The 25,825-nt window shown below is 39.5% G+C and overlaps 2 protein-coding genes across 17 annotated transcripts in view; both read right to left on the bottom strand.

Annotated features, from left to right (window-relative positions):
* Adad1 (adenosine deaminase domain containing 1 (testis specific)) overlaps window positions 1–4,749 on the bottom strand; it is a 47,857-nt gene extending 43,108 nt beyond the window's left edge. Inside the window, exons 1-4 of the mRNA NM_009350.3 lie at window positions 4,565–4,749; window positions 4,045–4,224; window positions 3,147–3,335; window positions 1,063–1,230 (exon numbers count right to left, since the gene is read on the bottom strand). Coding sequence (NP_033376.2) covers window positions 1,063–1,230; window positions 3,147–3,335; window positions 4,045–4,224; window positions 4,565–4,682 — 655 coding nt within the window. The 5' untranslated portion in view covers window positions 4,683–4,749. The remainder of the gene's footprint in view (window positions 1–1,062; window positions 1,231–3,146; window positions 3,336–4,044; window positions 4,225–4,564) is intronic.
* Window positions 4,750–15,371: 10,622 nt separating this feature from the next.
* 4932438A13Rik (RIKEN cDNA 4932438A13 gene) overlaps window positions 15,372–25,825 on the bottom strand; it is a 189,971-nt gene continuing 179,517 nt past the window's right edge. For 15 of the 16 annotated variants that reach the window (XM_006535446.4, XM_017319536.2, XM_006535452.4 and 12 more), the window contains 6 exons: window positions 23,573–23,824; window positions 21,968–22,171; window positions 20,245–20,439; window positions 19,757–19,891; window positions 17,477–17,642; window positions 15,384–16,081 (listed from right to left, as the gene is read on the bottom strand). In XM_006535446.4, coding sequence (XP_006535509.1) covers window positions 15,865–16,081; window positions 17,477–17,642; window positions 19,757–19,891; window positions 20,245–20,439; window positions 21,968–22,171; window positions 23,573–23,824 — 1,169 coding nt within the window. In that variant the 3' untranslated portion in view covers window positions 15,384–15,864. Of the gene's footprint in view, window positions 16,082–17,476; window positions 17,643–19,756; window positions 19,892–20,244; window positions 20,440–21,967; window positions 22,172–23,572; window positions 23,825–25,825 lie in introns of all 16 variants that reach the window. The other variant, NM_172679.2, reaches the window with a different exon arrangement.

Genomic DNA, 25,825 nt, shown 5'->3' with positions numbered 1-25,825 from the left:
AATGTGAACCAGCACGGCTGGTGCATTAACAATTGGCTCTGAAATTACTGTATTGGCATCTTGTAAATTGTGACTTTGTTGATACATAAATCTGATTGGTTAACTATAAGCTTTAAGAGTTTTGATTTTACTGGGTTACTGGGTATTGTGCTATCTAACTTTGAGGTTGGAGGATCAATTTGGTGACTGGAATGTGAAACAGAGTTGGTGGGACCCTGCTGGAGCATAGCGTTGTGGCCTGCCAGTGCCAGCCCTAGAGTGGGAATGTGCTGGATCTTATTTAATATTTACCTCAACACAGACACATAGGTCACAGTGCCCAGAAAGACACAATCCAGGTGGTTTAAACAGTGGTGATAACATTTTTTTTTAAAACAAATGTTCCTGGGAAAACTAATTTTCACAAAGTAATAGAATGAAGTTGGACACTAATTTCTTTTACTAAAATAAAAATTTATCAAAACCTTTTAGATGTAGTAGCTAAAACTATAAAGCTCTAAAAAGAAACCACAGTGGGAAAATGTCATGACACTATATTTGGCAATAATTTCTTGGGTATGGCACCAAAGGTACACACAACAAAAGAAAACTGGATTTATCGAAAGCAAAATGTTTTGTACATCAAAAGATACTACCAATAAAGTTAAAGGTAACCCTCGGGATAGAATGTTTTTATTTGTACATCAGATATCTTATAAATACCAGAATAGACCTAGAGTTTTAAAAGTCAGTAACAGTAGAACTAATTGAAAATGGAAAAAATGACTTAAACATAATCTGTCTCTCCCTCTTAAAAAGATAATGTCCAATAAACACAGTAAATCACAGATTAATTGGGAAATTTAAGTCAAAGCCACAAAGACTATGCCTTTTAGTATGAGAACTGGCAAAACTTGATTGTATCTTTTGGTGATAAAAATACAAGATAATTCTATGAAACATTTCAGCAAACAGCAACTGAAAAGAAATATTCAAATCCTATGATGTTGCAGGTGTTAAGTAAGCCTGTCTTGACTCCTTTTGGGAATAACACACTCAAGCATACACATCAGTTCCCCTTACCTGCTGGTTCTAAAACTCTCGGTTCAGGCTCATCCAGTTGTAGAAGCTCGTCAAGAGCTAACTTTGCTGCATTGGATCTTGATTCCTTTTTATTCTGTCCCAGTCCTGTCTTGTACTGAATACCATCCACCACAGCACAAAAAGCAAAATATGGTCCCATAACATTTCCTTGAAAAAGAACCCAGAATGAATGCTACAATAATACAGTATATTCTTGCAAGTAATGTCTGAATGTTAGTAAAATATTCCAGTATAAAATTCTAGAAAACTATTTAGTATTAAATGACCTCCTTTAAGTGTAAACTCAACTCTTTATAAAGCAAGTAAGGATTAAAATTACAATTAGATCAGCCCCAAAACTTGCATTATAACTGCAGCCAATGGATTCTACAGATACAATGCAAGCAATGAAGACAGCTTCAGAATACAGTATAATGTATGGCAATGGTTTACAATCAAATATTTACCTAACTAACAAAGAATTAGTAAAATATTTGAAAACTTCTAGTAATATTCATCTTTAAATTTTCAATATATGTAAAATTGAATTCTCTCATCTTTGGAATACCCTAAAATTTTTAAATGTTGTAAAATATAAGTGATCCTTTTGAAGAAACTTTGTATAGCCATTAAGACATCATAGTACACAACTGAATCAATTACACTCAGGAAAGGAAAGGTCAGGGAATAAATAAAAAGAACCAAAACAACCAAGAGAAAAGACGTTTCCATGAATTAAACAAACTGCCCATCCTTACACAAACTCCACAACAGGATTACCTTTCCACTATGCCTTTTACTTGAATTTTGCATTTGCCTCATGAAAATTTAATCATCTCCTAAATTTACAGATGAGAGAATTTAATGTTAGACACTTAAATATCTTCTCTTTGTTAGGGATGGCTAGGAACTAGCCACTGCACACACTGCCATCTCATTTTCTCACATATTTATAATCATGTTCCATTAACTATTTCTAAAACATACACATAAAATTTTACTATGAACTTAAACCTATATTTGGCTAATCTTGCTTTTTTCCCCTTTCCTAAACATCTCAACTTACCATTTTCCCATGTTTACCTGTATTTCCATATAAACGTGTTAAACCAGGTAATACTTTACTTTCTTAACAAGTGGCTCAGATGACTCATGTATATTACACACTACATTTGTTAGAAAGTGTTCTATATCAGAAAGCTGAGTAGTGAACTTTAGCTTGTTTCTAGCCGTTCACAAACTTAGAACACAGAACAAACAGAACAGCACTGGCAATCCTCAGAGCAGCAAAGTATCTTCACTGGGAATTTTTTGATCTTTCTTATTAAAAGCTTACATTTCCAAGGGTGATCTGAGAATAATGTAGGAAAGCTAAGAAGTTAAACTAATATTGAGACTGCTGTTTACCTAATGAAAGTACTACAGTTTACATTTTTGTCAAGTTTACTGGTATTTCACTCAAAGAAACTTATCTAAAATCTTCAGTAAAATTTCCAGAGCTTTAAATTATGTTGCAGAGATACCATCTTTGAGATCCATACAGGGAATTGTTAGAAAACTACAGAAAAAAAACTCTCTGCATGCACACAAATATTTCAAAGCTAGTTTCACTATCACATGTTAGTCAGTGCTTCTTAACAGCAAGTTCCTAAGGTTCTTGGTTAGAGCCCTCAACATGAAGAGACCAGAAGCCTTTCTGCTTCTGATTATACTCCTGTAGCCTTCCACAAATACACACAGTAAGGTGTACTTCAGGTTTAAGGGTATAAAGGAGAATGGCAGATGCCAGATAATTCTGCAGAGGCAACATCGACCATGCAAGTGCCCCTTTTCTTTTCAAATCCTTTAATTTCAGGGTGAAATCTGACCATGTTTTTCCTCAGGCATCACAATCACAGAATCTTATAATTTCAGAACAAATACTTGATCAACACTGACAGAAATGTGTCTTTATTTTGTCACAAAATACCTATTTAACCTTAACATTGTGTGTGGTAAGTAAATGTAAAACTGCTTATATACCCTACTTTTATTGGAAAAAATAATGCTAGTCCTGGGATAATTAGGCACAACTTCCATCTTACCTGTTGTTACAGTTTCCTTAAGGTCAAGCTGAACACGCTGCATTTGTGCAAACTGGTGCAAGGCCGACACGGGATTGATCTCTCCACGTTTGTATTTCATTATAAACTCTTTAGGTAGTTTTTTTGGAGGAAGGACAGGATTTGAAATAGATGAAAGACCTTTGGAAAGCAATGGCTCTGGAAAATTACCTAAGAACAAATGTTTTACTGGTCAGTTTGGTTTAAAGAAACCAGTCAAAGTACTAAACCCTTATACAATAAGCATGTTTTCCCCCCAAGTTCCTACTAGACAGTTTGGATACACCTACAACCACAACCTGTTACTGTATATGTCTTTTGGCACACTGAGGACACATTATACAGAAATACCATTTGTGATGGAAAAATTAATGGAATTTTAGTGATGTCTCAGAGATAAGTCATTTTTACAGATGAGGTCACTAAGGTCTAGAGTGGCAATGATATAGAACTGGTTTTGTTGAGACTACGATCTAGTTTTGTGTACCAGTCTGTTATAATGCCTATCCCACTGAGCTGTCTGATCCCAATTCAATCTAAGTATCACAGTATGTTTACTACTTCTTTATGTGAAGTAATATGTAGAATACAAAGTGCTTGCAAGTCTAGAACTTTCCCTGACACCCCATAGTGGGGGCAGGCTAAGTTATATTTCAAGTAATTCAACAGTGAAGGCAGGCAGGAACAAATAAAGGATCTGCGAAGTTAAAGACTTCTACAGGCCTCCTACTGTAATATGTCACAGTTACTAACTCCAAATGGCACACGGCCACAGAGATGAGAGACAACATACACCCACACCCACATCACTTAGCAGTTACTATCAATCCCATAATCTTTGTGTATCTAGGTACTTCTACAAATAAAAAGAAAGTTGTACCTGTCACTTGCGTAACCTTGGATGCCATATTCGACAGACTACAACTTTCAGAGGAATATCCAGTGGGCAAAGTTACTGTCTGAGCTGATGGCTGAACTGGCAAATTCTTTTTCAGCATCTGAGCAAAGCTGGGAACCCTGGAACTCTGAAACCAGTCATTGTTTCCAGAAGTTTTCTCTCCTGTTTAGGATGAAATTGACAGAAAATGAAAATCCTGGAAGAGGAACTCCCCAACACTTTTAGTTTGACCTAAGTTTTTCCCTCACACACATGCTCCCATGGCTACAAACAATCCCTCTTTAATTAACCTCAAAGCTGTGTTGTGTTTTAACAATTAACTTTTCCAAACTGTCCCCTAAACTCAACTATAAACGGTAATAGGAGCAGCTGAAGGGTCAGTGGAAAGCCACCACCGCCACCACTAACAGTGAATCAGAGCTGAGGGGCCTCATTAGCAAGGTCTAGAAAGCCGAGAACAAGAGGGGACAGAACCAAACCGACGGCCTCCCGGCCAGCGCACCCCCGACGCTGTCCTTCGCGCCCTCCCCGCCCAGGCTCGCCGGCAGGTGAGCTGCCAGAGGCAGGCCGAGCCGAGGGCCCGGGACCGGGGCTCGTCGGCTGCCGCCCGCGGTCGCCATTGCTGCGCTGCCACCGTCGACCTCTCGCCTCAGACCTCTGCGGGCCACGCGGTCAGTCGCGTCTTTCAAAAGGGCCCCTCGAGCTGACCCTGAGGAGCGGGGCCGACGCCCCCGTGGGCGCCCCTCGTCCAATCAGCAAGGACCTTCGCTCTGGCTCCGCCCCCGCGCCCTATGCGCGTGGGCTGCGTGTGTAGCTGGGCCTGGGTCACGGTGAATGGGGCGCAGGTTCCAGGCCTCATCTCTATGGACCCCGTTCTTCCGGCCTTGTCAGGTTGCATTCTTTTTGTAGAAGACAAAGTCCCAAGGTTCAGCCTCTCTGTCCCTGCCCCTCTCACCTCCTCATGTGGCTGCTTGTCCTCGCCCGACTTAGGGACACACTCAGCCACACACAGAGCGCTACAAAGCCGCTTATTCCCAACTCAGTCGTCCACACTTAGGACAACCTAGAGCGGTCACAGAGTACTACATGGCTCCATAGCCCCACTTCAGTTGTCTGCACACAGGGTGTCCCCAGTCGTCCCAGAGCAGCACATGGTTGCTTACCCCTGTGTCAGTTGTCTACACCGAGTGTGTAGCCTTCATAAAACACCAGGTGTCTTCGTGTCTTCTTAACCCCACTCAGTGTCTCTACCAAGGGGCGTCTTCCCCAGGGTCCTTGGAGACAGCCGGGGAAAGCTGAGGCTTGTTTCAAGGATACCCTTTACCCTTCTCCAGGTAAGATCTGAGAAAGGGCCCAGGGGTTAGGCCTCTGACAAGCAGAAGATCCCCTAGTGCAGCCCAAAAGAACAATCAGGAAGCCAGACGTGAGGCTGAAAGCAAATGGCCCTAATATCTGGGTGACTGATCTCCCTATGTCCCCTTTTAAGATGTTTCTCATACAGGTCAAAAGAGGACCTAACCAAGGTATTAACTAAAAGGTAGTTGAAAATAGTTTAAATAGTGAATTATCAAGTGTTGTGATGCAATCAAAGAGGCATCCAAAGGATTGTGTTTTGTTAGCACAAGATTGTGATGACATCGACCCTTTGATATGGGCAGATGTTCTTAAAGCCATTTTAAAAAGAGAAAAGGCCAATAGAACCGATGCCTATTTACCTAGTATAGCAAGAAATAACATTCATCCACAGCACACAGTGAAACTGAAGGCAAAAACGATCTCATTCTTGTAAGTAGGTAGCGTTTGCAGTAACTATTTTTCTTTAGTTATTATCAACATGTCTTGACTAAATTGTTTCATCAAAAGCCCATTAACAACTAATGATCCGGAAATTTTTGTTGCTTGTTGCAGATAGCCCTGGGGCTAATTATATTTGATGTTAATTCCGTTCTCCTCCTGAGGGGTTACAAACAAGCAGTGAGTCAGTGCTCTGGTGATTTCCTGTAAACCTTCTTCCCACCTTAATTTATAAAATAAAGGCTAGAGCCGGTGATTGGGCTGAAAAGAGGGGAAGGTGGAGCTGAAGGTTTTGGGAGAAAAGGAGGGAGAGAGAGAGGACCACGGAGGAGGAAGAAAAAGGAAAGTGGAGCTTCTAAGGGGTTTCTTATATGGGGAAGATGGCAGTGTAGTGGTAGATCTGCCCAATCCAGGCACATAGCATATATTCATGTTAACTGTGTTGTGTTTTCATTGCCTGGGCTTATTTGGGTTGGAGATTTACCACAACAGTTGCTAACCATAAAGATGGGAATAAAATATTTAATAACCTAATCCAATTATATTAAAGTCAAATATAAAGATAGACGTGGAACAGAAGTAGAAGTTGAAGGAACAAAAGGAAAAAAATATATATATAATGACTCAGTGGATAAAGGCACCTGCTGTGAAGCATTATAACTTAGTTTGATCCTAAAAAGGAGAGAATTAGCTCCTATAGGTTCTCCTCTAAATACACACACACACACACACACACACACACACACACACACACACACACACAGACACACACACAGAGGAGAGAGAGAGAGAGTATTTAAAATATACAATATACAGAAAAATGATGATAAAAGTCCCTCTGTTTCCCCTTGTGTTACTTTGTATAACCACGACAAATTGACTAAAACTAAGAAATATTATAATACATTCTTTTGGACTTCAGAGTTTCTGTAATAATCTCCAATTTCTTTTAGGATTCAGAGGTTGCCACATACATTCAGGCACTTTTTCCTTTGTCTCCTGTGGTCTGTGATTTTTTTTTAAGTCTTGTTTCTTATGCTTAGATATATTTAAAGAGTACAGGTCCCAGACAATGTCATCTAATTGAGGGATAGATGAAGTGATGAATCAGAAAATGGCTGATTTGAGCCAGGGAGACAGAATTCAGAAAGATCTAGAAAGAGTGAGTTTATTTAGCAGTCAGTCTCAAAGGCTGAAACATTCTAAGCTGTAAGCTGAAGCCTTCAGAGCTTACAGAAGATTAGATTGTATGGAGGCTAGAAGCGTCCAGGCCTAGGCCTAGGGATAGAACAGAGAAGGAAATGCTCTGAACTCAGCACAAGCTATTTGTAAAGTCTGGTTATGGCTCTCATCTCATCCCTTCCTCTGAGAGAAAAAACAGTGACATTTACACTTGTAGGTGGGAACAACCTGAAAACTTAAGCAGCATATCTCACAGTCACTGTCTCATTTGGATCAATATTCCTGTGTGAGCTGAGACCATTCTTTGACTTTGTATTAGCAGGCATTTTAGTCCCTTAGAAACCAACATGTTAGAAACAGTTAAACCTAATTTAAAGTTTCAACAGCCTTGTGTGTACATTTACCCACTGTGATGTTTTGTGTATGCTCTGCTCAGGGAGTGGTACAATTAGAAGGTATGGCCCTATTGGTGTAGGTGAATCACTGTGGGTGTGGGCTCTGAGACCCTCATTCTAGCTGCCTAGAAGTCAGTATTCTGCTAGCAGCCTTCATATGAAGAGGTAGAACTCCCAGCTCCTCCTGCACCATGCTTGCCTGGATGTTGCCATGTTCCCACCTTGATAATGGACTGATCCTCTGAACCTGTGAGGTAGGCCTAATTAAATGTTGTCCTTATAAGAATTGCCTTAGTCATGGTGTCTGTTCACAGTGGTAAAACCCTAAGACACCAACTTGATTATCAACTACCTACAAATCATATCATTTAAGGTCTAATTGTTGGTGTTAATAGGAGTGCACCAGAGACGGCCACTCAGACATATTTATAGACAATTGCAAGTCTTTATTCCAGCTGGCTGGGACTAAACTCAGTTATTCAGTACCCAAGTGAAGTCCCAAGTATTTAGGATAAGGGATTTTAAAAGGCAACCCTACATCCTGATATCTTGCTTGGCATCTGTAAGGAGAGGTTTTAAGCAAGCAAGCAGTTTAACAGAAGCTGTTAGCTGGGGCATTTTGATCTTGGTTTCCTAGACAAGAGTTGGATAATTTTCCACAGGATTTTCCATCAAGGTAAAATTTTAGATAAACTTAAATTGATCTCAGCAAGATACAAGATGAAAGAACTCCTCACTGCTGTGTCCTGTCACACTGTCACCCTTCTATATTGGTCAAGGACTTGCAGGCACACAATGATCCGAGGTTTTCTCAGAATTGAGGGAATAGCAGTGGTGAAGGAAAGAAGTGTGAGTTCAGAATCTTAGAATACACTCACCTATTCTATCCTCAGAGCTTTAAAATTCCATCTGGGTTGCCATGTTACAGGAAAATTTGGGAAAGTCCCATGTTGGACAGTAGATGTTATTGGAAAGACTGTGGCTCCCTTTCATGAATTCTTTGTTAAATTAACAAAAAATTTTAATGGACTCAGAAGGAAATTTAGGGACAATTTTGTAATTTTAGGAATTCAGCAGGGAATGGAGGTCAACAAGCAGACACATGACCAATAGCAGGTATGCAATATTCCAGAAAGGGGAGAGCACTGTTAGCTTTAGGAAAGAGTGAGAAAGCCAAGCATATCTAAGAAAACATGCTAACCAATATTTAAAGAAAAAAGAAAAAAGGAAAAGGAAACTTATTGTTGGTGTTCCTTCCAACTTGGATGGAAAGGTCTTCTGGGACTTGGGAGCCTATGTGCCACACAGCTCTGAGGTACCTCAATGGAAGGGTATCCTAAGATATGGGAGCTTAAGATCCACACAGCTTCTGAGAGGAAGCCTCCTCAGCAGAGGTGTAGCAGCCCTGAGAGAGAATATCCTTGGCTGAGCTGGAGTGCTACACTAAACTTTGCAGCTTCTGGTCTTCAGCACTGTAGCTCCTGGTTTTGGGGGTGGGGGTATCCCCAGTGGAGCAATGGAGCTGAGTCGCCTTGTCCCAGCTCTACTTCTTTACTTCTTCCTTTCTTTACTTCATTATGTCTTGGCTTCTTCCCATGAGAGAGTCACACCAGGCAGTAAATCTCATAAAAGAGATAGTGTGTGAAGAAACAAATCCAGGCATGGCTGCGTCTTCTCCCAGGAGATGACAGCAGTAAATTAACAGACGTCAGGGCTTATATAGGATTTCTTGGGGCAAGGAGAAGCATTTCAGGGCAGAGATTTCCAGAGTGAGGATCGGTGGGAATTCAAGTCCTGAGCTTGGGGAGCTTAGGGATTGTGAGGTTTCTTGTTTAGGGATTAGTGAGGTTTATTCAGAATTATCACCTAAAATTAGCATAATCTGCGAAGGGTCCTATTCAGAAGCTGGAGATGACATTTGTGACAGTTACTTTGTGGAGCTCCTCAGACCTGGACCTGGCCACTTTCCTGCCTTGGGGATTTTCAAAGTTTACACAGTATACAAAGTTTACAAAGGGAGTCCACAGCAGTGAAGCCTTTCCATGCTGCTTGAGCTTGCACGAATAACCAACACTTATACTTCCTGAGTAACCCTGAAAGCAGCCAGGATTAGTAGAGTTACATAGAGACATCTCTGGAAACAATTGTAGAGTAGCAGTTTCTGGGGAGGTGAAGTGTGTTATCTCATTAATTACTCCTCCCATCTTCTTCTCCCAAATTCTGGTGAATCAGGATTCAGAGGTAGTCTTTCTGGAGAAGTGGTAAGTACAGCTGAAGAAACTTTAAAAATAGTTTCTGAGAATTTCATATGTGAATCCTGTATTTACATAATTTGCCACCTCTCCTGTTCTCCTCCAACTCTTCCTGTGTCTCTCATTTTTGAATTCATGCCTTTTATTAGTCACACATATGCACATACAAATTTATACATCCAGCCTGCTGAGTTCATTTGGCCTTGCTCATGTACATGCGCACTGAAGTGTTACACATGCATGTGTTTAGGGTTGATTACTTAGGATTGATCACTCATGAAGGGCTCATCCTTGAAACAGACTGTTCAGCAGTCATTAATTACCCATAGCTCTCTATATCTAGAGGTTAAGGTCTTGGGAGGAGACAGTAGTATGTAATGTTCTGATCCTTGGAGCAGACTAGAATGTCATGTCTCCACCTAGAGAAAGAGGTAGATTCCATTCTTTTGACCAGGGGGAAATAACTTTCCCTTAATGGTTCAATACAGATCCCTGATAGCTATTCTCAATGGCTTCCAAGACTACTTAACAGTGTGGTCAAGAATCTGTTTTTGTCTGAGTTTAGGTCCCTAAAGGGCAAGGAAACACTTTAGACAGCAGGTGACAGCATGGAGTTGAGTCTCTGTGTAGTGAGAACTTTGGTTTCTTTAAACAGAAATGTTATGTGAATACGTTTTGTTTTAATCCCAGGTGTGGGATATGGGACTGCTTCAGATTGTCCATAGCAGCTAACTATGATTTGTCTCATGCTCTGGCAGGAGTTTGATTCGGTCAACTGAAGGTAGTTTAAGTTTGGAATTATGGGGACTCTAAGTGGATATGAAGGTCCAGAGAGGCTGTGGCAGCTGCTGCTGTTCTGGTTGCAGTTTGCTGGATTGCTGGCTTCTAGTTGGAGAAATCTCAGTGACATGGATTGTACTTGCCTCAAGGAACTTCACACCTCTAATCAGCAGGAAGGAATCTAAGGAGATTGATGCCTTAGGGTTTTACTGCTGTGAACAGATACCATGACCAAGGCAACTCTTATAAGGACAACATTTATTTGGGACTGGCTTACAGGTTCAGAGGCTCAGTCCATTATCAAGGCAGGAACATGGCAGCATCCAGGCAGACATCGTGCAGGAGGAGCTGAGAGTTCTATGTCTTCATCTGAAGGCTGCTAGTGAACTGACTTCCAGGCAGCTAGGATGAGGGTCTTAAAGCCCACACCCACAGTGACACATGTACTCCAGCAGGGCCACACCTCCAAATAGTGCCACTCCCTGGGCCAAGCATATATAAACCAGGACAACCCCTTTTCCCTCCAACCTTCTTTTTCTCCTACCTAGTGTTAAGAGGGTTGGAAGGGATTAGGATGAACAAGGGAAAAGAGCATAAGACAGTAGCCAAAAGTAGGATTAGAAGTGGTACCCAGAGGTGAGGCTAGGCATAATTCGAAATTTGATTTCTAATAGGGTAAAGGAGACAACAAGTCAAGAGGGGTTGGATATTCTGTTTTAAGACATCAGCAAGCATTTTATTGTGGCTGCTGCCACAAGCCTCTCTCCTGCTTTGCTGCCAGAGGGGATTTTCTTTTCTTTTTCCTCGTTCTATATTGTCCCAAAAACATTTGGGAGAATGGTTGAGCACCTGGAGGAATATGAGTGGAAATGAGGGGCTTTGAGATGCAACTGGAAAGCTTTCAGGTAGAGGTGGAAGTGCTTGGAAGTGAGTAGCCCTGGGAAAGGTAGAAATAAAAGGTTTCTGAGTGACATGGTGACTGGGAGAGAATGGGAGCTTCCCAAGGAATGAAAGAGAGAAAGAAGTAAACCAGGCCAGAAAGCAGATCTCAGCCCCACCGGGTGCCACAGACTTTCAGTTTCAAGAGCCAGCAGACCCTGGGTGGGGCAGGAAGCAGGGTGTGAGGCTGGGAAGAGAGGGAGGCTGTGCATGGTGACAGGGCTAAAGAAAAACAGTATTTTGAGAGAAAGTTAATATTGAGCCAACTGCACTGATAGAGGAGGGGGACAACAATGGCACCATCAGTTGTACAGCACTTGCCTGCTAATGGTGCTGATCATGATTTTGATGAGATAATGTGGCGTCCATAGAAATGATAGATCTGAGGTAGTCTAAAGAGGCTGTGGTTTCCTATATAATGCATTCCCCTTATGTAAAACAAATATTAAGTAACTGGGATAGAATTATTCCCCAAGACTCTGGTAAGAGCTGTGCTAGAGACCAGTCAGCAGTTACAATGGTTAAAGAGATGGAGGAAGAAAGACTCAAATATGGAACAATGTGAAACAGCCTGACTCCATGACAGACTTCAAATTGGCAGTTCAGAAAACTAGGCCTAAATCTCTGTTTCCAAGAATTGGGCAAATCAGTTACTGAAAAAGGAAAAAAACTCAGGCCTCAGGCAGACAGTCAGAAACTGCCCTGCCATCAGAAGCTGCCCCACCACTTGGTCAGAAGCAAGGGCAATGGTCAGCAACAGTTTTCATACTTCCCCAGGGACAGTTTCCAGCCCCCCTGCCCCCTAGCAATGGTTCTGGAATGTCCCTAGAGATAGAGCCTATTGAATTCTTTTAATGTGCTATAAATTGGGTCAGCAAGCTCACTTTGGTGCCTCCATCTTGGTAGATGGTAGACCCCAGCATGATGGACTTCTGCAGAATAAAACACTCTTTGCTTTTGCATACAGTTTGAGTCTGGGGTATCATTCTTTAGTGAATTACAGACCCTCACCAACGAAATAGAGCAAGGGGAATGAATATTGTTAAAGATAGTTGTGAAGGGCGGTTCTCAGACTTAAAAGAACAGATTTGAATTTATGATGCTGTTATAGAGCAATATGCTTTAAAAGCTTGGGACAAGGTGAGGACCTGAGAAAAGGTTACCTCATTTATTAAGATTGTTTATTAAGCCTCATTTATTAAGGCACTGGGAAGCAAAGATTAAGATGTAGTAGACCCTGATGTGAGACAGGTGCTGATAGAGACCTTGGCATTTGAGAATGTAAACACCAAATGTAAACGAGTTATTAGATCTTTAAAGGTGTGGGCATTGCCCATGGATGAGTGAATAGGGGGCATGACTGATATTGGCTCTCATGAGCATCATGCCAGTATTACTGCTAATGGCCTCTGATATCAAAATGCCCAGTGCCTTAATTGTAAATTCAGCCATTTACAATGAAACTGTGACCAAGCTGCTTAAAGCCTCAGATCTCAAAATGTCTGGTGTTTTAAGTTTGAGAAATATGGTACTACCAAGCCAGATCTAAAAATGTCCAGTGTGTTAATAGTAAGAATTATGGTACTTTCCTCCAGAGAAGGGAACACTTCTTGCTGTAATGGATTAATGCAGGAGATAGGATTGCTCAACTATTGTTTCCTTAAAGGCAAATCTGCTCCAGTAGAAAAAACAGAGGGGTTTGGAAGTACTGGAAAATGTGTGTTATGGCAAATGAAGGTTAATGATCAGAGACCAAAATTAAAATTGCAAGTAAATGGTGGTGAAATAGAAGGTTTGGTGGATACAAGAGCTGATCTATCATTTCCCCAAATCTTGGAATTCAGGATGGCCACTTCAGAATGTTTATACAAAGTGTACAGGAATTGGAAAATGATCTCAAATAAAACAAAGTGTACTATGGGTTAAATGTATGGGACCTGAAAGTCAAACAGGGAATTTAAGATCTTATGAGGCTAATATACCCATAAACTTATGGAAAAGGGATCTTTTACAATGGGGTACTCAGATTCCTGCATTACTAGAGACAGCACATGATGAAATTAGAGGTGAAATGGTAGATGATTCTGGGGTAGGTAATGAAGTATGTCAATTGTCCAAACACAGGATACCCCAGGGATTGAGTTTCCAAATTTGTAAGGGGGCTGGGCTGCTCAAATACTAACAACCCTACCCTAAAATGTGGGTTGACTGACAAGCTTATATAGGTGTATCTATGGCCCTCAACTAAGGAAAACTTGCAGGTATCTGAACAGCTGGTAGAAGCTCAATATATAGAAGAGTCTACCATCCCATGGAATGTTGTGTTTGTTATTAAAAAAAATCAGAAAAGCAGAGGATGTTAATAGATTTAAGAGTGTTAAGTAGAGTATTTCAACCAGTGAGTCTATTACAGCCTGGAATTCCTTTGCTTTCGTTATTACCTAAGTCACAGCCTATAATAGTAATGTCAAGATATACTTCATGGCTCCTGGCAGGCTTAACTCTTGCCCTCTATTTAAGTTTATTTTAGCCTTTATAACCAAAATAGACACACAGCTTGCTTCTGTGGTAAGCTTGAATAAAGAAGTGAATTTTAAGGACACCTCTGGGACCTCTATAGTTGAGTGAGCTGCAGAGGATTTGGAGTTTGACATGTGACAGACTGTTACTAGACTCAGGGCCTATGCCCCAACAAGCCCGGTTTGACTATTTTATCCTTGATAAGTCAATGCAAAGATCTAAATCAAGAAAAGGAGATTTTTATTCAATGTAGCCACTGAGGGAACAGAGACAAAGACCTAATGACACCTCTAAGTGTATCTTGTAGGTCCTGAAGTGAGGTTAAAGCTTTGAGTAGAGGAATAGAGTTATGTGTATCTAAATGGTCCTGGACTCATCATTGTTTTGGCTTTACTCTCCTGCGAGGTAGTCTGTCAAAATCTCTTCCCAGGACAAGAGTTTCCTTTCTGGCTGGCTCAGGTTTTAGGGTTTCTCCCAACATGAGATTTTCTGGAGAGATTCCAATTCCCTGTGGCCTGTGTTTTCAACAGTCAAATAGCCAAGTCAGAGCACAAGTGTCACCTCAGAGGATCTCCATTTCTATGGAATCAGTTACACAGTGAGATGGTCTGGCAAAATACAGAATTGATGTCTGATGTCAGCAATTAGCTCCCCTTTTATCACTGTATATTGAACATAGTTCTGTGATGGAGCATGTAATTATTCTAGAGGTTTGTTCTAATATTTAATAGTCATCTCTATGCAAAAGTCTACAAGTAGTTTCTTTGAGGTGTTTTCTAACTCTGGTTTCTTCAGTTTTGCTGCATGTCCACTTTTTAAGACTGTCCTGGCCAGGCAGTGGTGGCACACGCCTTTAATCCCAGCACTTAGGAGGCAGAGGCAGGCGGATTTCTGAGTTCGAGGCCAGCCTGGTCTACAGAGTGAGTTCCAGGACAGCCAGGGATACACAGAGAAACCCTGTCTCGGAAAAAAAAAAAAAAAAAAAAAGACTGTCCTGGCTTAGTCAAATTTTCAACCTGAGTTATCAACAATATACTTCTGAATATTTATTCATGTACATTGAGAACTGGAGTATCATTTTAGATAAAGCAACTCTTTTTAGTATACCTACTACATATGACAGTTTTCACACATATACTATACATACATGTGTATGTATATGCAACATTTATATCTTATGACATTCTAAGCATTAAGTGTTACATACATATATATAGAAGGATTAAATGCGGTGTAATGATAAAAATGAGCCTCTGTGTACTCACCACAGAAAAGAACAACACCTAATGGCTCTGAAATCTCTGGGAACCTTTTCCCTGGAACTATTTTTAGTAAGTATTTTTATGCATTCAAAATTTTACAAGCACTATATTTTAAACTACATGGTTAACTGTGAAACAGAATGAGAGCATTTACATATTAAGAAACTAGCAAATGAGACAAAGATATGAAACAACTATGGACTGAAGCCGTTATTGTGACTTTATTACAATAGTTACAAACAATCTTTTTGTGGTATACAATCATCACAATTACTCAAATTATATACAAATAGATCTTTATACAAGTCTACATAAAAAAGACCCCCAATGACATTATCAACAAGATATTTTTCTAACAGTTATGGCCAAGAAGAAAAAAAATTCACAGTTACTCTGTAATACTTTAAATGCAGCAACCATATTGCACATAAAACAATCATAAACTTTAATGAGCAGATGTATATCTTTTAATTTAGTTTTCTACAAAATTTACATTTTCATGCAATACTTTACTGTATACAGAATGGTAGAGCTAGAATAAACAGATTAACTTACAAACTTTCAATAATGGCCACAAAATTTAGAATTATTTTAAAGTACCATTTAAATTTTGCTGAAAAAAATTGCAGTGTAATAGAAATTAACAGAGTCAAGTGTTTCACAGATGGAATTGCTATTCTAGTGTTCTTCTTTGTCCTTTCCTTTCTTCTCCTTCTCATCCTGCAGGGCAGTTCCGAGTTTTTTGATGAGAACGGACAGCACCTTGTCCAGTGGGTCCATCACTCCTCTCTGAAGCCATTTGGGAATAGTAGTCCTGGCATGGTGAAAGCCCAATTTTTGAAGAATATAATCAACACCTACAGGGTCAATCTTTCTTCCAGTCCAAGAAATTAATCTGAAATGGTAATTAGAAATCAGGGTCACTATCAAGGTGTATGATTCATGAACATTACTGCACTCCCTTAATATACTCTGGATAAAATACTTTAGCAGATATATTTGAATACTTGAGTCTGAAAGCCTTGTATTCATTGTAATAATTCCTAAAAATAATTTATGTGTGCTGATAAGTCTTGGGGGCTGGTCTGGTGTTATGTATGCAAATGTTAAATTCTGAATCCCATGATCTGGTTGCTCCCAGATGAGTGAGTGTTCACATACAGTGGCCTTTGTTGTGTAAACCTGACTCACCAATTTAAAGCTATTGGTTAAATAAAAGTGGCTATAGCCAATTACTCGAGAGAATAGAGGTAGGGCTGGGGAGGTTGCAAAAGGGAGAGGGAGAGAGGGGGGAGAGGGAGGGAGAGGGGGAGAGAGAGAGGGAGAGGGGGAGAGAGGGAGAGAGGGGGGAGAAGGATAAAGAAGATTTTTACTGCATTTGTACCTGCATTTGAAAAATATGCTGGCTCAAAGTCTCTGCAAAGAAAGGCCAAGAGCTTACTGCATAAAACTGTGAAAGTGAAGCAGTAAGTAGCGAAGGAAGCCTAGAATGAGGAATGCCAGGAGAGTGGGATGTCTCCTGAGAAAAGCTGCAGGCATGGAGAACTGGCCCAAAAGAAGAGGGTGTGTGTATTTCAGGAGGCAGAGCTGGAAAACTGGAGCCACTCAACACCTTTGGAGCCTTGGTTTCAGTTCTGTTTGGTTTCAGTACTGCTTTGGCTCAATCTTCCCTTGCCATGTCCCCATTCCTCCATATGTAATGGGGAAGGTTTATTCTGTGCCAGTGTATATTGGAAATATTAACTTGTCCTTTGATTGTATAGCAAGCAGTTTACAGTTAAGAAACGGACTTAAGTCCCAAAAGAGACTTTGGAATTTTAAATAGCGCTGGAACTATGAAAACATTTGACAGTGAATAAATGCATTTCTCATTATGGGGTGGCTTTAAGCCTGTGGGGGGTGAAGTGGGTGTTGCGGTTTGAACATACACTATGTCTCTCATGGGCTGCGCTGAACACTTGGTTCCCAGCTGACGGCAGTGTTGAAGAGTGTGGGGATTGTGGAATCTTTAGGAGGTGAGGCTTTCCTCGACCAAGTGTAGGTCGGGGGCAGGTTCTGAGGTGTTAGAGCCTGGCTATACTTCCTGTCATTTTCTTGTTCTGATTGTGTATACACTGTGAGCAGCTGCCTCATATTGTGACACCAAGATGGACAGTGTATTTGCTCCTAAACTGTGAGCCACAATACTCTTTCACCTTCAGCTTCTTGTCAAGCATTTGGTCACATCAGTTGGAAAAGCAACCACTTTGGTACCCTTGAACATACTGAGGTGTGCACACCAAAGTCTTACCTAAGAGTAGGCTCCAGATGCCATGTGTTGCACATAAAGTCTCGCCAGTCCACAGTGGTGTAAGTGATGCTATCTTCTCTGTCTCTGTCAGAGGAACTATCATCGTGTATAATAAGTGGACATTTTTGTCCTGGTCGAGTGGATAAAATCCGAGGTGGAAAAATGGCTATAATAATAATAATAATAAATATATGTAAAGCCAGATCTTAAGAACCACCACTAGCTCTATTACCATGCCAAGTTTCATTTAATTACACCTGTTAAAAGATATCTTAAAATAAGCCAAGGGAAATATCAATTCTTAGTATTTCTGTGAACAGTGAGGTTGTCACTGTGATAAAGAATGTAGACATCACATTTGTGTTAGCAAGTGTAGGGCACTGTAGTCAACAGAGGTGGATTTCCTCAACGATGACTAATAGTTGAGTATGCTGGTCACATCTGTAATCGCAGCTGGGAAGGAGAATGAGGAGACTGCCTACTTCAAGCCAGATTAAAATTTGGTGAGTGTGTGTCAAAATAAAAATTTGAAGGAGGGCCAGGAGTTATTAACTCCCTGGTAAAATACTTTCTTGTCTAAACGTCAACATAGCAAAAGAGTTGTAGCTTGATGACTTAAAAGTTTAGTTGTATTGTTACTTCTATACCAAATCAAGTAAGTGTATAATCTGTGCTTTTGTATGTTAATAGTTGTATAGTTACATAAACAGTGTCAATAAGAAGCATTTTGGGTACAGTCCTTTCCTTATGGTGCTTAAGAAAAGTCTCTTTAAAGTTGGCTATCATAAATACACACACATGTATGATCAAATCTGAGACACACATAGACTTTTATGTGATCTAATTGAATAAACACAATATTTCTCTTTAAGTACAAACTTCAGAACACAAAGTGGACTTAAAACAGTTGAATATGATGTTCGCTATGCAACTTTTATTGTAACTTGATTGGTAACAGGCTAGGCAGTACCACAGCCAGAAAGAACATAGATGCCTAAAAGTTCTGCTGCTTACTGGCTTCTATTATTGGTGGAAGTTTCACTGCTGTAATAATCTCCATGTTCTAGAAATTGTTGATTTCCGTCTAGTCTTACATAATGGTGTAAACTTTCTCAGAGATGCTTATGTTTATTTTGGCTTAAATTGTAATAATGAGCTATACTTAAGTAGCTATTATACTATCTTTACAATGAAATCTTTACAGACAACATTTTGTCTTTTCTCATTCAAATGTCTTACAACTGTTTATGCATTCCTGGGGATTGAGTCTAGGCCTACCAGATGCTACACAAGTACACTAACTAAGATATATAACCCTAATCTCTTTAAGTTTTTCCCTAAGAAAAAAGTTCACTAAATTGGCTGGGTTGGCCTTGAACTTGCAATCCTCTTGAATCACTGAGATTATAAGCTTATGCCAACCACACCTTGCAATATTTCACAAAATGTCAAGGGTTTCATAATATATTTGAGAGACATAAATATGGGCTCTCACATATGGGCAGACTGAAAATGAAGCTTGGAACGTTGGTTTGTACAAAGCTTGCTTTGTATAATTTTGTATAGATACTGAACACAGCATGAGCATCAAGGTAACTAGTGACTGCTGCACTTCAGTGCTAGGACAGGAAAGGTGGGCTCGACAGACAGTGCTGTCCAGGGCAAGGCGTGAGATGTGTGGCAGCTTGATCTTACTTTTCCCACCATCACTATAGATTTTACTCTTGTCCAATTTTTGGTATATTTCTGATGAAGAGTAATTAATGGAAGACCAGTCCAATCTATGTTAACTTGTTAACTTTGTACTCTTCCCAAATGGTTGTTTTGAGGAATCTGCAAGGTAAATTTAACATTTTTTCTTCATTAAAAAATACAAAACAAAAACCCAAAATAAAACTAAAGAATGGCCTGAACAAGTTATGTTTTTCCAAGTTATATTTACTGAGAATCACATGTAGAGTTGGGCCTGGCAAAGTAGCTCTGCTATCCTAGACCTATATGGGAAGGTGAGGCAGGAGGATCAAAAGTTCAAGGCCTGCCTAAAATGCAGAGTGAGCTCAAGGTCATAAGGAAAGCCTGCCTCAATACCACCACGATGCATCCAGCAGAAACTCAGAAACCTGTCATGTAGTTTTAGAAGTGCTACTTCATGACATTTGCAGTCCACAGAGGAAAAAGGCATTCATCCTATCCCCAGACCATAAAAACATTCTCCATGTTAATCCACTGGCACTTGCCTTTCATGTAATTGAAAGAAGAAAGAAAAACCATGCAACCCACCCTTTTCTTTTTCTTTGAGATATGCTGACACCAGATCATGGAGAAACATGATGAGCTCGGCATCCATAGTCACACAGATGTGGTCAGTGAACTCGGTCACCACACTGCACTCCACCTTGGGTTTCAAGCTGGCATCTGAAACGATAAAGGATGTTACAGTAAAAAATTCCATGAAGCAAAGGCCTCTTCCATCGATAAAGATTTACATAGATCCATGTAAATGCATACACTTGTAATATAAATGTGAAGATTTGGGAAATGAGCAACTGCTATGTGCATATGATTTACAGACTAGTGAGAATGTAGTAAAACACTCCTAGAATGTATCATTGTTCCTTAAAATAAATAAAGTCCAATTATTCTTCCCAATATTTGGCCAAAAAGGCACAAATAAGCTAAATAAATTTACCACAGTCTATGTATATCTGGTAAAAACATCAATTTGACTTACATCACCGGTTTTATTAAATTGGATATTTTCCACATACCTTGTAATGAAGGCTCCTGTGGTTCTTGAACATGAATTGATTTAAATTCTAGCTGCATCCTTGGTAATGCGAAGATGGTCTCTGTTTCATGGTTGTAGCTAGAACCTCCCCGGAACCCACTCAACAAACTAGAATTCTTTACAGTAGTACTGTTCTCCGTGTTATTGGCATCAACATTACGAAGTAAGTTTAGCTCTATATACATAAAAACAGAAAGGGTTATGTTAAACCAAAGGGCACTGTCACCACATTGCATTTAAACAATGTATAGAGAATGATCACTTGTTGGGGGTTCGTCTGTTGGTATGTATACAAATTTTATATTCTGAACCCCAAGATATGGTTGCCTCTAGACAAGTGAATTATCACATACACCAGTCTTTGTCGTGTAAACCTTACTTCCCAATTTAAAGCTATTGCTGAATAAAAGGCTAGAGTCAGTGATTGGGCAGGAGAGAGGAAGGCAGAGCCTAGTGACAAACAAAGTATGCCTCTAAAAGAGATAAACTGTATTTAGACATAGGCAAATAAATGAGGCTTCAGAGTAATAGATTTAACCAAATTGTACAAAGTATGGCTTTAAAGATACTATATCATATTCTAGTCACTTTACAAGTTGGAAATAATGATATTCTTAAGAAGAAATGTGTACTTTACTGAGTTGGATTTTATTAAACCGAATGGTCTATATAGACTGAACACTAAATATTATGTAGAAGTCCTATTTTTGGAATATTATAACTACTCTACTGCTGTGAGGATTATTGCTGTGCATACATAAACAGCTTCCTGGAACATCCTAGTTAAAAGAAAATCTTAAAAAACAAAAAGATGACAAAAAAAACCTCAACAACAACCCCATTCCAAATGTATAAAAGTCAAAATAGGCTATAGTCTTTTTTTTCTTTTTAATATAATTTTACCCCTCCAGAGTGTGTGCCTATTCCTGAAAGCTAATCTAAAATCACATGGTATAAGCAATATTTTTCATTTAGAAAGGCCATTTTTAAGTAAAACAGTTAAATCGTAACATATCTTAATCTAATCAGCTTTGCCAAATATCAGATGATTGATAAAAGCAATGTTACATATGCAAACTGAAAGCAATCACATAGGAGCAATCCGGCAAATACTATAGTTATTTACAACATGACCTGGCAGTGACATAGTTGAACATTCTTTTACACTCACTACACCACGGGGAGGGCTTTGGTGGTTATGCCTTGTCATCTTGGTTATCAGACCAGAGAAGTGGTCTCATAGGTGAAAAATTCATCAAAAGTATTTTCTTTACATTATGAATTAATGAATATTACTGAGATTTTATTCCAGGTAAGTAGAATCTTACATTTTTGGCATTTTGTTAGTTGGCCATATAATACATTTCCCAAATGTCTAATTTTTAGAATAACTACAAAACATTTTTCTAATAATTCTAAAATATTTACCAAATATTACAAAATTAACAAATTTAATTTTTATTTATTTAAAACTAATTCTTAAAGGATGGTTTCAGTTATTTCTAGAATAATTTGAACCTGTAAAATGTTGTACTACCAGGTGATTGTTTCTTGTATTAAATAACCACTTTGTGTATCAACAGAAATAAAATAAAAACTGTATCAAGACATGAACATTTGATCTCTACTTGATTTTTGAACAGCTGACAGAGGTCAAAATAAAACAAAAAAGAAAATAAGCCCCAAAAGGCTAAATATTTAACCTTCATTCCTTGTGGCAGTGACATAGTTGAACCATTCTTTTACACTGGCAACTCCATGGGGTGGGTTTTCGTGGCGACGCCTTGTTATCTTGGTTATTGTTGCCATGGGACTTTCCAGAGCACCGCATGGTTTGGTAACCATGGTATTATGACCCAGATGAAAATCCAGTGTTTGAACAATGTATGTAGAGTGGTCACTAGAGCCTATAACACAAGATAAGTATGTTTCTAAAAGTGATAAACTGTCTTTATGGCTTAGAAAATAACTATGACACCAGAGTAACAGAGTAAGCTATATAGAGTAGGAAAGGCTAAATAAGTGAGAAAGCCCACAGTTAGCTGGTTTTATCCCAGTGAAATGAAGAACATCAACCATCTTGTTAAGAAACCTCGGAGTGGGTCAGTCAGTGTTATACCACTCAGGAAGCAGAGGCAGGGGGATCATGAGTTACAGGACAACCTGGGCAACTGAGTAAGACACTGTTAAAAAGCAAAGCACAAGGCAACACTATTTGAATAGGAAACTGCTCAAAGGAACTGCTCTTTTTACATTTTTATTAGTTCTTTGAGAATTCTGTGTATGTCTTGGTGTCCTTTTTAAAAAACCTGTCAAGGCCAATTTGTGTTGCCCAAATATTCCTGAGGTATCCCAGGGCTCTATTATTTCCCTCAAGTTTCATAACACAATGTTTTTTTTTTTTTTGTTTGTCTGACAGAGAATTTTCTCACACCATCACTGTCTTCATGTTTTTATAAGGAATATTTCTAGATAACATGCTAAGGCCATCACAGCAGCACTAAATTAAGTAACATGGAGTACGAGGGCAAGTTTAGAAGTATATTTAGATGTTTCTTTAACAAGTCTATACTTTATAAATGCTGATTCACTAACAATGAACTCCCCGATCTTTTACTTACAGGATAACAAACAGAGATGGATTTCTCCAATAAAAAAAGTCAGAAGGGGTTGGTGAGATGACTCAGGGGATAAAGGCACTTGCTACCAAACCTGACAACCTGAATTTTAAGCCCTAAAATCCACATGATGGAAATTGAGGACCAACTCCTCAAGCTGTCCTCTGACTTCTACATGTTTGTTATAGCACAAATGAATCCCTTCCAAAATAAACAACTGCAAACAAACAAAAGTAAAGAGGAGGTCAGGGAGATGGCTTAGTGTGTAGAGCATTTGCTGCACAAGTATGAGACCCGATGCTCCAATTCCAGAATCAATATAAAGCTGGACACAGTGTTATGTGTCTCTAGTCCCAGGACTCCGACAGTGAGATGTGAGGTGGGCCCAGGAGAGTCCCTGAAAGCACATGAGTCAGCTAGCCTAGTCTTAAAGGAGGCAGAGGGTGAGCACTTACACCCCAGGTTGTCCTCTAACTTCACATGCACTGTGGCATTCACATGCATTCACTCATAGACATATGCATGCACACACAGCATACACAAACACACATATAACATACACAAACACACTTATGCCATACACATAGACACACATTCCTCAAAAATCAACATACAAAACAAAGAAAAATGACTTATTTATGATCATGCCAGAAGACACAAAGAATAAAAGCTGGAAATGTATCATATTACCATCTTCCCAGATTTTTTGAGCTTCAGTCCAAAAGGCAATATTTGGTTCTTCTAAATGAAAAAGGGCCCAGGATTTTGAACGGAAATTTGGACCATGAAAACAAGCCAGGGTCATATGATTTCCATGCAAGCTCATGGATCCTCCAAACTGCATCCCATCTTCTGGTAATGGAACCTGAAATAAGGATATGTGGCATCCAGATACCACCTTCAACACGCCAGGCCAATGTCGATGGTGTGCAGCATCAAGCACTACAAGAAAATGAAGAAATATTTGTCATAAATTGTCTCAAGTATCCAGAGGTGGGTCTATAGCCATGTGTATGATGTGTGGTTTCCATTCTGATAATGAGTGGAAATAATGGGGAATGCTAAGCAACTGTTCAATAGACAGTAGGAAAAGATGCTGCATAAGGATGGACAGAGCTTGGGAAGGTATGAACCTTGGGAAGGCTCTAGTGTTCAAAACTCTCACAACTCGATGTCTATAATGCTGATTGACTTACAAAGAGCCTAAATGGTCTTTCACACAAATTCTACACAACAAGAAATACAGCAACTGTCAGTTATGTCTATCAACTTTTCACAGGTTAAAAAAAAAAAAAACCCAGAATGAAGGGTTTTATGTTTCTTTCCTTGTGCTTTCTACTTAAAGTAAGGTCAGATGACTAGCACCATCAGCACCACAATAAGAGCTTCTTAGAATTCCCCAGGCTTAAATCTACTCATTATTTCCTAGGCTGAGCACAGCTCAGTGATAGAGCATTGGCTTGGCATGTGGAAGGCCCTGAGTTCACTTCTTAGCACTTTCAAAATATAGATTTCCAGGTGTTATATATGCACATGAATGTTTGAAAAGGGCTAATCAATCACAGAATTCAGATTTAGATTTTTTTCACTTATTCCAGTAATGTCCTTTTTTGACGGTTTCCATTTTTTTCTTAGTGCTACCGAGGATCATACATTGTATTTAACTGGTCTTGACAAGGACTTTTTAAACTTTGCACAGCACCAAAATTTACTTATGCTTGCTAACAACAGTGCTTATAAAGACTATAAAGGCATAAAGGAATAAGAAAATGATACCACAAACAGGTCACTGAAGAGAGTATGGTGTCCTGCAGACAACTGGCCATGTTTGTTTAGTAAGTATAGTCATACAAAAAGAACTATGCCAAACTAAAGGAGAGTACAGATAGATAACAACCAGGTTTAAACTATGAGCATGGTCAGGACAAACTGCTTGGTACTTGTGGGTCAGTCATTAAGTTTGTTCCTGGAAGACAGAGACAGGTAACTGGCAAAGTAGAAAGTTTGAGTGTAAAAAAGGGATAGTGATACTTTGGTTAAGGCCAGGGCTACACAGAGAATCCCTGACTGGAAAAACAAAGCAAAGTAAAACAAACAAGTGTACAAATATGTAGAGAATATATAGGAATCTGTTCATGTTTAAGCTCTAAGCTGCTTCACAGTGATGATTCTGAGGCAGGAATATGACCCTTCACTTTTGTTTACATTTTCTAGCTTGCTTTCAATGTACACAATTAAGGAGACAGCTCAGGTGTAGCGGTGCACACCTTCAATCCCAGCACTTAGGAGGTCAGCCTAGTCTATATAGCTAGTTCCAGGACAGCTTGGGCTATGTAGAGAAACCCTGTACCTAGAAAACCCCAAAACCACAAGTAAAGAGTTATCAACTACGAGTTACCAAGTTGTCTTCATTCTGCTTACTACTGATCACATTTACCACTGTCATCCTAGTTAAAGGTACCATCCTCCCTGTGTCCATCCCTATTAGGCCTACATGTCTGTTCTCCCCACAGTAGCTATGGTGATTATTTGCAAAGGAGTATTTTACACCAAGGTAAACCAAATGATACCAAATGTCTTAAAAACTCTACAATACTCATCATATTAAAAACCTTATTTTTGCCTTTTATCTGAGATAATGTCCAATATTTTTCTTACTGATCATTCTGCTCTGTTCAGTTATTTTAATGACTCTCATTTCCCCTCAAATCCCCACGTCCATTGAGAACATGTCAGGCAAGGGCCCTACCACTGAATTGTATCTCCAGACTATAGTGACCATTTCATTCTGAGACAGGGTCTTACCCTAAGTTATCCAAGCTGCCTTTGAACTTGATCTGTAGTCTACTGCCTCACCTTCCCAAGGGTTAAGATCCCAGGTCCAGTAATGATTCTCAAATAAGCCAACTTTATGAGTAACAACAGGAGCTTCAGACCTCCACA

The sequence above is a fragment of the Mus musculus genome, chromosome 3, assembly GCF_000001635.26.
Source record: "Mus musculus strain C57BL/6J chromosome 3, GRCm38.p6 C57BL/6J".
NCBI classification, from domain to species: Eukaryota; Metazoa; Chordata; class Mammalia; order Rodentia; family Muridae; genus Mus; species Mus musculus.
This window is presented reverse-complemented; position numbering and strand designations above follow the sequence as displayed.